General features: G+C 41.0%; 1 protein-coding gene and 1 long non-coding RNA gene across 2 annotated transcripts; one reads left to right on the top strand and one right to left on the bottom strand.

Moving 5' to 3' along the window:
- Nucleotides 1-1,002: 1,002 nt before the first annotated feature.
- Nucleotides 1,003-11,211, bottom strand: scn4bb (sodium channel, voltage-gated, type IV, beta b). The gene is made up of 6 exons (XM_086227222.1): nt 10,934-11,211; nt 10,453-10,743; nt 7,216-7,379; nt 6,887-7,106; nt 6,290-6,419; nt 1,003-6,096 (listed from the first exon to the last, which is right to left on the bottom strand). Exons 2-6 carry the CDS (start codon nt 10,535-10,537, stop codon nt 6,000-6,002), a joined length of 696 nt encoding a protein of 231 aa, XP_086083348.1. The 5' UTR covers nt 10,538-10,743; nt 10,934-11,211; the 3' UTR covers nt 1,003-5,999.
- Nucleotides 3,753-11,087, top strand: LOC147248761 (uncharacterized). Its single transcript, XR_015119565.1, has 8 exons — nt 3,753-3,993; nt 4,276-4,348; nt 5,452-5,515; nt 5,598-5,659; nt 8,858-8,934; nt 9,546-9,643; nt 9,860-9,931; nt 10,945-11,087. It is a non-coding gene; the product is annotated as an uncharacterized LOC147248761 (long non-coding RNA).
- Nucleotides 11,212-12,879: the final 1,668 nt, after the last annotated feature.

Genomic DNA, 12,879 nt, shown 5'->3' with positions numbered 1-12,879 from the left:
ATACGTCAACGTTTCACCACACGTGAACGGATTTAGATGGGAGGTTTTTCTTTCCCTTTTCTGACTCATGAAGAAAGTGCACACGTTAATGTGAATTCATGAAACCCATTAATGAAATTGTGGAACAACGTTCAGTTGTTTTATATGCAGCCACTTTAAGTAATGCTGATTGTTTGGAAGTAAAAATCCGTTTGTGTGTGTGTGTGTGTGTGTGTGTGTGTGTGTGTGTGTGTGTGTGTGTGTGTGTACAACTTTAGTTCTTGTTAACTTGAGGAAAAGGTCATTAACACGTGTTCTAGTCTCGCCGGCTGACCTGCACCGGCCGCTGAGATGTGACCGAAGACTCCACATGAACTGCTTGTCACTGCTGCCATCTGCTGGTAAAAAATATACACACACCGGCAACTCTATTTCTGCACAATAACTCGTTATATGTTACTTTTTTTTCTTCAACAAGCAGTTCTTTCTTATCCTCAAGGGTGAAAAAAAGACAAAAAGGTTACGGAGGAGAAATTACAGTTCTGTGTGTGTGTGTGTGCGTGTGTGTGTGTGTGTGTGTGTGTGTGTGTGTGTGTGTGTGTGTGTGGTGAAATAATCATGTATTAGGAAGATAAAACTTTCTTAAACATTCACACCCCCCAGAAGCATGAGACTTTTGTATATCTATTTGAAATATTCTACTCAATTATAATCCAGCACACAATTTTTTTTTTAGTTTTTAATTTATTGCCGTTATCGTTTTGTGCTTGTTATTGTTATTCTTCTGTTCTTGTGTAGATCTTCAGTTTCTACATCTACCTCACACTTTTACGTGTATTAGTTGTTGACCTGAAGCATGTTGTGATTTTGTTCCTGTGAAAAGTACTATACAAATAATATTAACACTTGAATATTTTCCCTGTTTTCTTTTATTGCTTATGCGTTTCTGTTTATATTGCACATGAGTCCATCCCTTGCAATGAAAATTTAATCTTAACTTGGTGATCAGCAGCTGAGGGTTATTCATCGTTTTTCATACAAAAAGACACATTTTGCTCCAAATTTTATTACATTTTTCGTTTCAATAATAAACAGATCAAGAGCTGATACACAGGGGTGAGACGTTGAAACGGGGACATGGTTCGAGGGGGGAAACCGAAGCATGTAGCTGTATATTTGTGTGCAGAGAGCAGAGGTGGAGGACGACATGGTGAGTCTTCAGGGTCTGATCGGGCCTCTCCAGTCCACTACGCGTCCCACTCTGGATGTTCCCCATCCACCCTGAATCCTAACGTTCCTGATCCTGTTCAGTGGTATTGCTTGCAGTATTGTCACAGTAACTCAATTCTTTTATGATTTGCATAGAGTTGCTTGTCATCATAAGACCCCCCCCCCCTCCCCATTGACACAATCTCAACATTAAAAAGCTCTCAATCATCTCTCCGTTCATCTATGGTGTATAAACACATTAATACTGAGTCCAATTAGACAACAATCAAGAGGGATTTGCTCCAGAAAAACCCAGGACAACAGAATTTAACTGATAATATGGATCTTGCAAAGGTTTGTCCTCAAGTTTCCAAGAAACAGCAGTTGACAACATTAAGTTTTCGTCCCCTCTGAATTCACAGGCCTGCGTAAGGTTTCTCTTTTAAGGCAAACATGGAAACGAACAAGAAATTCATGTAGCAGACCCACTCAAGCACTGTGATTACATACAGTTTCCGGATAAAGCACTTCCGTTTGTTTTAACGTAACATTTTTCAGCTACATAATTTAACAGGCAAATATTTACTTTTTACCACATAATCATAAAATTATTCTTTTCTTGTCAGGTAGGGCCTGAATCTACAGAGCCCTCTGAGGGTCACTGCAAATTTTTATTTATTTATTCATTTTGCATTTCCTTGCAATAGGTTTCATATTCCCTCACAATTATTTAATAGTAATACTTTTCTTTTTCCGGTTCCTCCTTAGCAGCAGCACCGCATTTGTGTTTCCTCTTGGTACAACGCATCAGAGTAGATCACCACATTTCACTTGGTACTCTGCATTTAGAATGCAATTTTACTGCTGAATAGGCATGGTTATGTGCCAGGCCAACTGGATGGATGGATGGATGTATGGATACAGGTGGAGGTATTCTAAATGCACCTATGAGAGAAATGAGGATGTCCACTGGATTACTATAGAGACGGTTCTCTTTGGGGTTTTACTGAGACTAATGATATGCCTGCAGAGGCTGAGTTTGAACGAGCATGTAGAAATGCAAAATATACTACAAGGGGAAAAAAAAACCCACTGTGACCCTTACTGGGGTCAGTACACACCTTCAATTAACTGTAGACAAAAAACACATTTTTTTTATTTCCACGTGAATGTAGCGTTTTTAGTTGCAATGCGGTATTTTCACATTGTTGTATTCGAAGTTTTTCTTGAGTTAAGGGACTGAGCATTTCCACCTCTGGTGTACCTGCAGTACATCTCTCAAAGATTCCATGAATAATGAAGTTGTTTCACATTCTCCATGTCTTTTCAGCAGTAAAATTCACCGGTGTATACTTGGATTGAACACACATCATCAAGGGATACGTCATGTTGTGTAACATTGTGTTGTTTGGTTTCCTCTCGTTTCACTTGGATGAACAATGTGACAAACCAACCAACACTTAAGTGGATCACAAGTACACAAAATATACATCTTTTTAAAGTGTTCAACACACATCCTTCATAATATTGCTTCAAGACAGGGATTTTTTAAAGACTGGAGGCACATTATTATCAGCACAACATCCAGAAATTCATACTACAGCACGTAACATCTGCGACACAGAGAACCACACATTTATCCCACACTCCAGAGGTATTTTTTAAACCAGACATTCAGTGTCTTGAATGTGCGTCGGCTGAATATTGTAAATGCAGCAGACATTGTGCACTGTTGGATACATTCATCTCCTGATGTGATGTTCAGAATACTTTCAGGAATCTGTTTGGCACAGTCAGCAGGCGATACTGAGAGTATTTGTCCTATTTCCTGCTTCCTGCACAGGTTTCATACTTGATTTACAGACTTTGGATTCATCTGTGGGCTTGTAATTGGCAGGGGGACTCAAAACATATTTGAGCATTTTGAATGAGGTCCAAAATCTCTGGCCATGACCCTGGCTATAGCGCTGCACGAGCAGGGCAAGGTGGGGTTTATCTTATCGATGGCCTTGTGTAAGGAAAAGAGAAAAATACTGACAGCATGAGTGATTGTTTAGGAGAAATGAATAATTTCTGGGAATGGGCACATACTAAGCACAGGAAATACACTGAGTCAGATCCAGGCAAGCAGTAACCAGGGTCACATTATCATAAAGTGCTTAGCCTTAGCCAGGGTTAGCACAGTGAAGTTAGCACGACATAAAATGGGATTTACAGTTTACTGATACTTCAGCCAAAAAGTACTTTGACCTTTCAAGTACAAAGAAGTGTTTTGAGTTCATGAGGACATTTTTCTCTTTTCTTAGGTACTCCAGATATCAGATAATGCCAGCTACATATATTTAGCTTGAAGCTAATGGCAACCTTGACCATAAACTACTACCAACAGCAAAACTGTCCTAAAAAAATGTCAGTTTACAAACTCTTAAGTGCATCATTTGGTATAACCCTTGCATTTATAATCCCTCTCTTTACGTCCTCACTGCTCAGTAGGAGTTTATATACCCTTTATTTGAGCTACACTTCACTTTCATTGCTATCTTGAGTGAGCACAAGCTAGCTGGTTCAACTGTGCTTGTTCATGTTAGCACTGAAGTTGAACGGGATAAAAAGTTCACTTTGAGCGCAAAAATAAACATACAACTGGATATATAAGGTGTGAATTATATTGAACGGTGTGTTTGGGAGTTTGTAAAGGGACATTTTTGGACAGTTTTGCTGTTGTTATTGGTTAGTGTCAAAGGGGCGCCAGCAGCTTCAAGCTAAAGATGCACGACTGGCTTTGTGAGCTCCAGACACCTATTTGTGAGTACTTGAAAGGCAAAAATATATTATTTGGGTTAAGAAATGCTTTTACCTCAAAACCGATGCTACCGCTGTTAGTATACTTTAGTAGAACATGTTTTTTAAGCATTGTGTCTAAAGCCTGACCCATGTCGCATGCTTTAAATACATCGATTATTTATGTCATAAAAGCTGCATCATCAGAGGGTCAGTCATTTTTCTAAGGGGTGGGGACGTTGTTTCAGGGGATTGTCTATCATCTCCATTGAGAAGCTTGTTGTCGCTATTATTGCTGTTTTGCAGTATATTTGTCCCCGCTGACAGAGGAGCATAGAAGCACTAACAGGCACCAGTGTTTTATATCAAGCAGAGAAAGGTACAGAATTAAGAGCTGGGCTGAATCCTCCAGTGTTGTGTGTTATTTCATATCTATTGTATGTTTGGCTGCAGTCATTTGAATAAGCAAGACAAGGTGTTCTATGGAAGGTAGCCAAAGATTGAGCTTATTTGAAAGAACTGTAATTTGTAAGCCACACTTGGATTTTCTTTGGTGAAATCACCAAAGAGGACAGCTTGTGAATTGGTATTAGTTGAGAAGGATTCAACCCAGCTGCAACTACATTGCATTGTCCTCGTCTCCAGAACGGAAACAAAGAAATTATTTAGTTTTACTACAAATGAGAGTCCTGATGTTGCCTGGCTGTGGTCACATTCAGTTTACCATGGCTACAAACCACTTTTATTTACACAGTACATGTTTGTGGAAAGTGCTTATTAGCCAAGGCATAGTACTTTAAACTGTGCTAGACAGTGCACAATGACTCTTTTGTAAAGCTTTTTCAAAAAGCTTGTACAGAAAATTTAGGTTTTTAATTTGGAGTTCAAAATGAAGTCATCTACCAGAGACAGTGCTTAGGTCTACAGATGATCAAAAAAAAGAGGCTAAAAATGGTATCTGTCAGAAAAATTAATTTCAGAACATTTGTGGGCGCCACTCAGTACATTTAAAGGAACACATACTTAATAATTGTTTTCCTTTCCTCACAAAGAAGCATCAGACATTTGCTTCAACTATGGATGAACATTGTGACTGCAATGTTTCTAATACATCCAGATGGGAATCAATTTTAAATGAATCCCCCATCAGTTACAATAATAACAACACTGATTTTTATCACTGAGTTTTCTGTCTGTGGTGTCTTGGCTGTATTAGTATTTTGGTTTCACTGTGGTTAATTAAGGACCTCAGTGATTATAATTAATCAGTCTGGTTGCTCTGCAGAGACAAACAAAAAGTAATAACACCTTTTAAAGGAATAGTTCTGACTTTCTGAAGTTGAGTCTTATATACCAGTGATGGAGGTCACTGAAATCCCTCCACAATACACATAAATTAGATTTCAGTGACCTTCAGTCAACTTGTACATACAGGAGTGTGACCCCAGTGACCCCACATGTGGTTTTCGTCCAACTTTCCAGAACTATTAGGAGGAACAGCATGGATCGTTCTGAGTAAGGACCCTGCCGATCAACGTCATCACTGGTAAGAAGCACATCAGACTCAACTTCAGAAAGTCAGAACTATTCCTTTAAAAGGTGTTATTACTTTTTGTTTGTCTCTGCAGAGCAACCAGACTGATTAATTACAATCACTGAGCAAGAACCCTGCCGATCAACGTTATCATTGGTAAGAAGCACATAGGACTCGACCTCAAAAAAATGAACTTTCCCTTTAATTTGTGCTTTTATGTGATGTAATAAACAATGTGGGTAAAGGAAGAACAAGATGAAGTGCCTCTGGTGGATGCGTTGCAGGTGCAATTCATTTGATCGTGTGAGCATTTTACAGAAAAGCGCGCACTCTTATATCAGCCGCATAGGTTTCTAGCCTCAAGACCACAGCCAGGTGCATTTTTTTTAATCAGATCCTTATTTGAACATAATGAAGTTGCATATGTGCAAACCTAGGTGCATATACAAATATATGCAAAGAAAGTATATAAATACGAGTATATACATGCACTTTCTCATTTCTTTTTTGGTGTCGGTTTTGAATCAGCTTTGGAACCTGAGAGGCCATTTTCTGTGTTGTCGATCCCTGATGAAGTTACAAGGCACTCCTTACTGCAGTCAGAGAGAAAAGGGCAGAGTTAGAACTGAAGAGAGAGAACACGGCGAGAAACATCTCAAGCTTGCGTTATTCGGCATGTAAACAGAATGAGCAGAATATGCTGTCAAGCGCCAGCAAACTACGCTGATGAAACACTATGAAATGGCGTCCCTGCTGATAAATATCCAGGTGGTTGGAAACACTCACTTTTTCTCCTCCAGCTTGGAAAGAACAAATAGAGTGAAGTTCTTGAGCAACATGAAGCCCATCAACAGTGCGATGGCTCCGCCCACTGCTGAGGCTATGATGATGGTCAGTGTGTTGTCAACCACCCTCACTGCAAACATCGACAATAGAGGAACACAACTGTTATGTACGCCATTTCATCAAAGGTGTATTTATGTCAAAAGAAGTACTAGCAAATCAAAAGTAAAAACAGGTTGATGCTGACATGACGTGAACCGTCTGGTGAAGCTACTGTCAGGACTTTGGCTTCTCCAGAGACATTTGGCAAAAATATTCAAATTAATTTAATTCTCCACATCAAATCAGTAATGCATGAGTTTTTTAAGGGATTATTTCCTTTCAGATATTTGTTTATATTCAAAGTTGCCACCAGATATTTTGATGAATTCAATTTAACTTGCTGAATGAGATGTGACACAGCATGGAATTATCACTGCTTTCGGCTTTCCCAATCAAGACATGACCAAAAGATGTAGTTTGATGACATCATCGCCTTTTTCTAGCACCTGCTGTGGCCCTCTCCCTCACATAAACATCACACAAAGACGGGCCACTCACACTCGTCAACCACGATGAGGTTGAAGATAGCACTGTGGTTCTTGTCCTTTTCTTTTGGGTTTCGTCCAAAACAAGTGTACTGGCCTCCGTCCTCGAAGGTGATATTCCACAGCAAGATGGAAATGTTGTTGTTGTGGTTCATTCCCACAAATTCCACCCGCTCTCGAAATATACTTACATGTGGCACCATCCCCTCTGACGCAATCACTGACTCGCACACCTGATAGGGCAAAAACAACAAAAAAAAAGCTGTCAATCAACCAGAACTAAAGCAAGTTGCTAAAGTTGGAACAGAAATCCATGGAGTACTGACAGGAGGAGGTTCTTACCTTGTGCATGGTGCCATTATCATTGAACTGCCAGTTGAAGTAGAGGTTGTGGATGCCGATGCAGCTGAAGTATGAGCAAGGCAACATGACTGTGCTGCCGTTCACTGCCTCCAGGAAGGGAACCTTCCCTACAGACATCTCCAGGGCCTGAGCAGACCACAGACCTGAGGGGGAAGGTGACCAGGAGAAGCAACAGGGGGCGATTACATTGATGGAAATTCAATTTACAGAGCAGCAAAATTAGCTCAGCATAAAGACTAAAAGAAGGGAGAAATAACTGTTATTATGATGCAGTGACTTCCTGAAACCTTGTTCCTTGAGGTTGCCAGGCAACCAGTAGAGACTTCAGGGACTCACTTACACATCATTGCACTTATTTTCCTCAAGCAAAATGGCACAGTCCTGACTATTCTAGCTGTCACCAGTCTTTATGCTAAGCTAAGCTAAGCTTGGCTGTAGCTTCCAATCTACCTCTAAATAGGAAAAAAAAAAAATAGAATTTAATCCTACATGAAAAAGGGATGAACCAAAACCTCCAGACTAGAGTGTGAACATGAGCTGTAATAATGAATCTGTCCCTTCAGCTAAGAACTGATATAAAACAATCAAACCGGTCATCAATCTGGCACACAGTAACTACATTCACAGCATCTGTTTTTTTCACGTTTACTTATTTCTAAGTATAAATACAACCCTATATACAACTGACATAAAATAATCAACCTGTCAGTGTTCATCCTATATAGGTTAGAGGTTCACTATTCTGCATTCTCACTTCATACCATTCATACATCATGACATGTCTACTTTTAGCTCATGACCAGTCAAAATTCAGAAATATAAAACACAAAGATCCTGCTTTGCTATTGCTAAGTGTAACCTGCACACAGTGTGTGTGTATTTGTTTTTTTTTATGTCCTCAATAATTCTCAGGCAGTCCTATTTAGCTGGCAGTTTTATACCAGGCTGTGTGTCGAGGTCACAGTTAACCAAGAGCTGCATTGCAATTTCAGAAAAGGTCAAGAGAAGACAGCAGGTCAACTCTCTCGTCTCCTTTCCACTCTGAGCTTAATGCTTCCATCTAGTGTGCGAGGCGCCAACTACATGCTGATGAACCAGCACACGCATTCAGAGGATACGCAGACAAAACATGACAGAACAAATGTTAAAGCAGCCGTGACCTTTCCCCACATTGTGTCTTCTATCACAGAGAATAATTTCAGTGATTCTGCCGGCTGTTTTGTGCGCGCCGCGTCATGTTTTGTTCATATCATAGTCAAGGTCAACATCAGGACGCGCATCACTGCAGCAAAAAGGAATAACACTGATATGGTGAAGCCCTCGGTAGGAGGTTTTAAGTGAGAATGTTATTCATTCCTTCTTATCTCACCCGTCCTATCTCCCAAAGTCACTTCCTCCAATCTTTTCCACCGCTGGTCCAATGCAGCACTGTGAGGTTGCAGAAACACTGACAGACACAGTGTATAGAGACAGAGCAACAGCACCAACCCCTCCTGTCTCCACTGTGTCACAGTCACATAGATAGTTTCCTTTCCTTCTCTAGTATTTTTTGCTATATTGCATTTTCATTCTATCTCAAGTCCCTCTGTGTGACCTTTTTTTGTTTCCTCTCACTTTTCAGATGTGGCTGACAAGAACAAAACAAGCAGAGCAAGTCTGTTCTCTTGGCTTCATTCAGTAAAAGTTTTGTTATTCAAGGTAAGATCTCTGGTTTAAAGTAGAACAGAGTTGCTCCAGTTCCTTGCCTACATATGTCAACTGCATTAATGCTCTAAAAAATACATTCAATGCCTTTAGTTTTTTTTTTTTTTTTTAGGCTTTAATATGTCAGGCTATTAGAATTCAAATGTAGATGCCAGAGAATTGCCATTACACATATTTTCTAAGATTTCAGGGGAGATCCCTAAAATCATCGGACCTCACTAAAGATCATATCTGAGAAAATATCAATCGCAAGATGTGGAACAAAAATTCAGCGTTGAAGTTCCTTTGTGAAGACTGTCCAATCTTTTTTTCGAATGTGAAGGGGCTTATTCCAGAAACATGACGTCACTGTTGAATGTTAACTGAATGTTGAAAATTCAATATAAAGCACAATAGAAATAAATGCATGCTTTAGTTTGAACCTTACTCTGTAAGGAGCCTCTCAACTGCAGCAGCATCTCTCTAGCTGCAGCCCGTTTATCTAATGAGTACATTTTTCTTGCCGAAATCTGTTTTGTCTAAATAAACACAAAAACTAGCTATTTATGTTGAGCAAGAAAACATTACCGCATGATAACATGAAGTGTTAACTGTTTTTTTCATAGGTTTGGGGGCTGTGCAATCAAAAACAATTCGCTTGTTTTGCTAAATGTTTTCATCGCTACTGCTGCAATGATGATCCCCACCCATCAGGAGGAGGGAGGTATAACATTTCAGGAAGTACATAAGTGCTGATAACATTCATATAGGGATGGATTTTACTTAAGATTATCAGATAACCCTTCATGCAAGATGACGGCACATTGGTAAACCCCAATTGTCTAATACGGCTTAATTTTGAATGTTATTCTTTCGAAAAGAAACTTTGTGCACCTCATTGTCACACTTGATTCTGAATATTCACAAATCCCTGTTCAAGCTACTCTTTTGTTCCTGTCCAATCACGATGGCTGCCCCAGGTGTCCAGTCCTGAGTGTCTCTCTACAGTTCGGTACGTCATCACTATATTCTGCCGACATGTTCGAATGCGGACACACAACCTCAGTCCGAACCGGATCACAGATAATATTAAACTGAATGATTCGATTACAGCAAAATTATAAACTCTATATCAAACTATACCATATTTATGGGGAAACTTAAGTTGTGTCCTTTCCAAGCAGAACCAGCAGCAGATTTTACTCATTAGATGAAACATAAGTCCAACTAATCACTATGATGTCATACACCAAACTAGTCCCGTCACAGTCACATTCTCTTGAAAAAAAAACCTCCATGTAATGATACATGCAATGAATGCAACTGCTGGGTAAGGACACCAGCACAGGAAGGTCAATGTCACTCAGAGGAAAAGCCACTGCATTGTTGCACTGCAGAGCAACACAAATGCACACTGCACAAGCTACTGTGGTTCAATCATTTGTCGTGAAAAAGAAAAGACGAGGAGGAACTGTCAGCTGTGACTGCAAATCCGCTAAAGGAAGGTGACACAAAGTGAGAGATGGACATTACCAAGCAGTATTGAGAAGACCAGGCTAACAGCTGTTTGTGAAGGGCCCAGCCTCAGGGCTTCCAGCCCAATCCACTGGACCTCCATGGCGGGCAGCCAGATCTGCTTCCTAACAGATGCAACTGCAGGATCCAGTCCTGGCTCAGGGAGGCAAGGAGAATATCCTTCAGTGCCGCTCGGTTTCTCTGGTCTCCTGGATTAAATTTGTTTGGTCCCCAAACGATAGACGTCCCAGTGCTGCACCAACAGTTGCCCTGGAGGTGATGCGCCTGCCTGCCGGCCTGACAGCTCCCCTGTATGAGAGAATGTAGGTTAGATAGAGGGCAGAGGAAGGAGGAGGGGAGCGTAGCTTAGGAAAAGTTGATGAACTGAAATCTTGAAATAGAGCAAAAATAAATCTTCTTGTTGTTCTTTACTTGATTAAACTCCAGGTATAGCTTCATTAAGAACATTTAGGAGCAATTCAAGTTTTGTCATGCTTACCTCTTCTGCAGCCGGTGCTGCCTGCACAGCTGAGTCAGTCCGGACAGGACAGGACACCGGCAAACACTCACTGCGCACAGTCAGGGTTCACTCAAGGAGAATCCGCCAGCCAGCACTTTCACTGCAGAGACAGCCACATTGCAGCACCAGCCAGGATAAAAGACAATTATAGAGGAGGGAAGAGAGTGGCTGAAAGAAGACAGGAGCATAAAGAGATAGTGGGACAGGATTCATCCCCCCTCAGCAGAGCCCCTGTGACTCCTCTCGTGGCCCGTCCCTCCGGCTATCTCACAACTTTTCCCTGTCCTCTCAACTGGCAGCATGCCACCTCTCTCTCCCTCATCCCTCCATTTCCCCTCCCTCCCTCACCTGCCCCCATATCCCTCTGGATCATTTTCTTTCCCCCATCTACCCCATTACCCCCCCCCCTGCTGCCTCATGCCCATGTCCTCACTTGGGGTGTGTATGCAGACTCAGGCACTTTTGTCAGAGTGTTTGTGAAGATCAGAGAAAAGTTCTGCAGTGCAGGTTAGGGAGGAGGTGTCTGTAATGCAGCTCCAGAGGCGAGCCAGACCCACAGTTCCATATCCAGTAGCACCATTCATAAGTATCATGCTCCTGGTTTGATTCTTGTGTGTTCTGGCTTGTTTGTTTTGTTAAAGGGAGGACAGAACAGTACAGCAGCAGGAGCCTCTTTATTCCACTAACATGAATAAAATACTGCAGCTCACCTGGAACTTGTGTTTCTCTCATGATGTGTTTATCCTTGACAGACTTGAGCTGACTCTCCTCTCCTACCAGGATTCATATTCCCCTGCCTCAGGATAATCAACATCCGCAGCCACTCATATGTGTGTATTTGTACCATCCAGTGCTTAGAAGGTCAAACGATATCTTGCATATCATGTGGTGCTGATTGTTCTCTTGTGATCAGTGTGAAGAAGCTGCAGGTGCATTACAATAGGAGTCATTTTTTTACTAGCTCCTTTGTCATGAATGTACAGAACAAACCCATCAGTCAGACAGATGTCCTCTATACCTGCACTCTGCACAGCAGGATAGCAGAAGAAGTGCTTAGTTCAGAATTCCCAGATTTGATTAGCTAATTCAGACTCACACTGCATCTTCATAAGAGCACACACTGTACCTCCATGTTCCAGGCATCCATTAGTGTAAATATTGGTGACTGATGACTTTCATTTTAATGAATCAAAGAGAATCCATTCTGGAAAATGATAGGATTGTGAATGCTGCCAAGGTTGCATAAAGACCATGTGACAAAATGTGCCATCTGAGCTGAGACACAGTTACGTGGGCAGAGGACAAGGGGACACTGTTTTGTTGAGATTTTTTGCTTACCTACGGGATGAAAACACTTTATATCAAGGTTTACTTTTATTTCTCATACAGGTTTACATTGTACTTTGCAAGTACTTAAAACTGTGATCTATTATTCATGGAGCAGGTTATTATATAAATACCTGTATACTCTGTGGGATGGTTTTCAATTTTGCTTTTTTGTTTTTTGCACATGAGAATATCGACTCATTCTCCTGACACAACGGAACTAATATGTCATGGATATTGACGTGGATATTGACCCCTCCCTGTATGATTCAGTGTTATTTGATATGACGAAGTTAGAAACTACAGGCCGTGATGAATTTTTTTTTAGGGTGGCAAAAATCCATTTTTTGGCTGTATAATGAGCATTTACAGGTGGGTAAAGTGTGGAGACGGAGTAGTGGATGGTGTGGAGGGTGTGGAGCTGTGCTTGGCCAAGCTGCAGGCTCACTGCTCTCCTCTTCAGGCCCCTCCACCAGAGTATCAATGCAGCAATGTTGGGAACTCTTCCAGATCTGCATTAAAAAAAAACAACTGCATTTTGCTGCAGAAAGACAGGGTGCTGCTGCAGACCTGCACAGGACAATAAAGACAGGGTGTTC

The sequence above is a fragment of the Aulostomus chinensis genome, chromosome 15 (genome assembly GCF_037954235.1).
Source record: "Aulostomus chinensis isolate RoL2024-O1b breed Wild chromosome 15, RoL_Achi_v1.0, whole genome shotgun sequence".
In the NCBI taxonomy this organism is placed as follows: domain Eukaryota; kingdom Metazoa; phylum Chordata; class Actinopteri; order Syngnathiformes; family Aulostomidae; genus Aulostomus; species Aulostomus chinensis.
This window is presented reverse-complemented; position numbering and strand designations above follow the sequence as displayed.

Bases quoted from the DNA above. Each gene is read 5' to 3' on its own strand.
- scn4bb (XM_086227222.1), bottom strand. From the start codon at position 10,537: ATGGAGGTCCAGTGGATTGGGCTGGAAGCCCTGAGGCTGGGCCCTTCA. The intron at 7,107-7,215 runs GTAAGAACCTCC...TTGCCCTATCAG, and splicing joins ATAATGGCACCATGCACAAG to GTGTGCGAGTCAGTGATTGC. The intron at 6,420-6,886 runs GTGAGTGGCCCG...CGATGTTTGCAG, and splicing joins CCTCATCGTGGTTGACGAGT to TGAGGGTGGTTGACAACACA.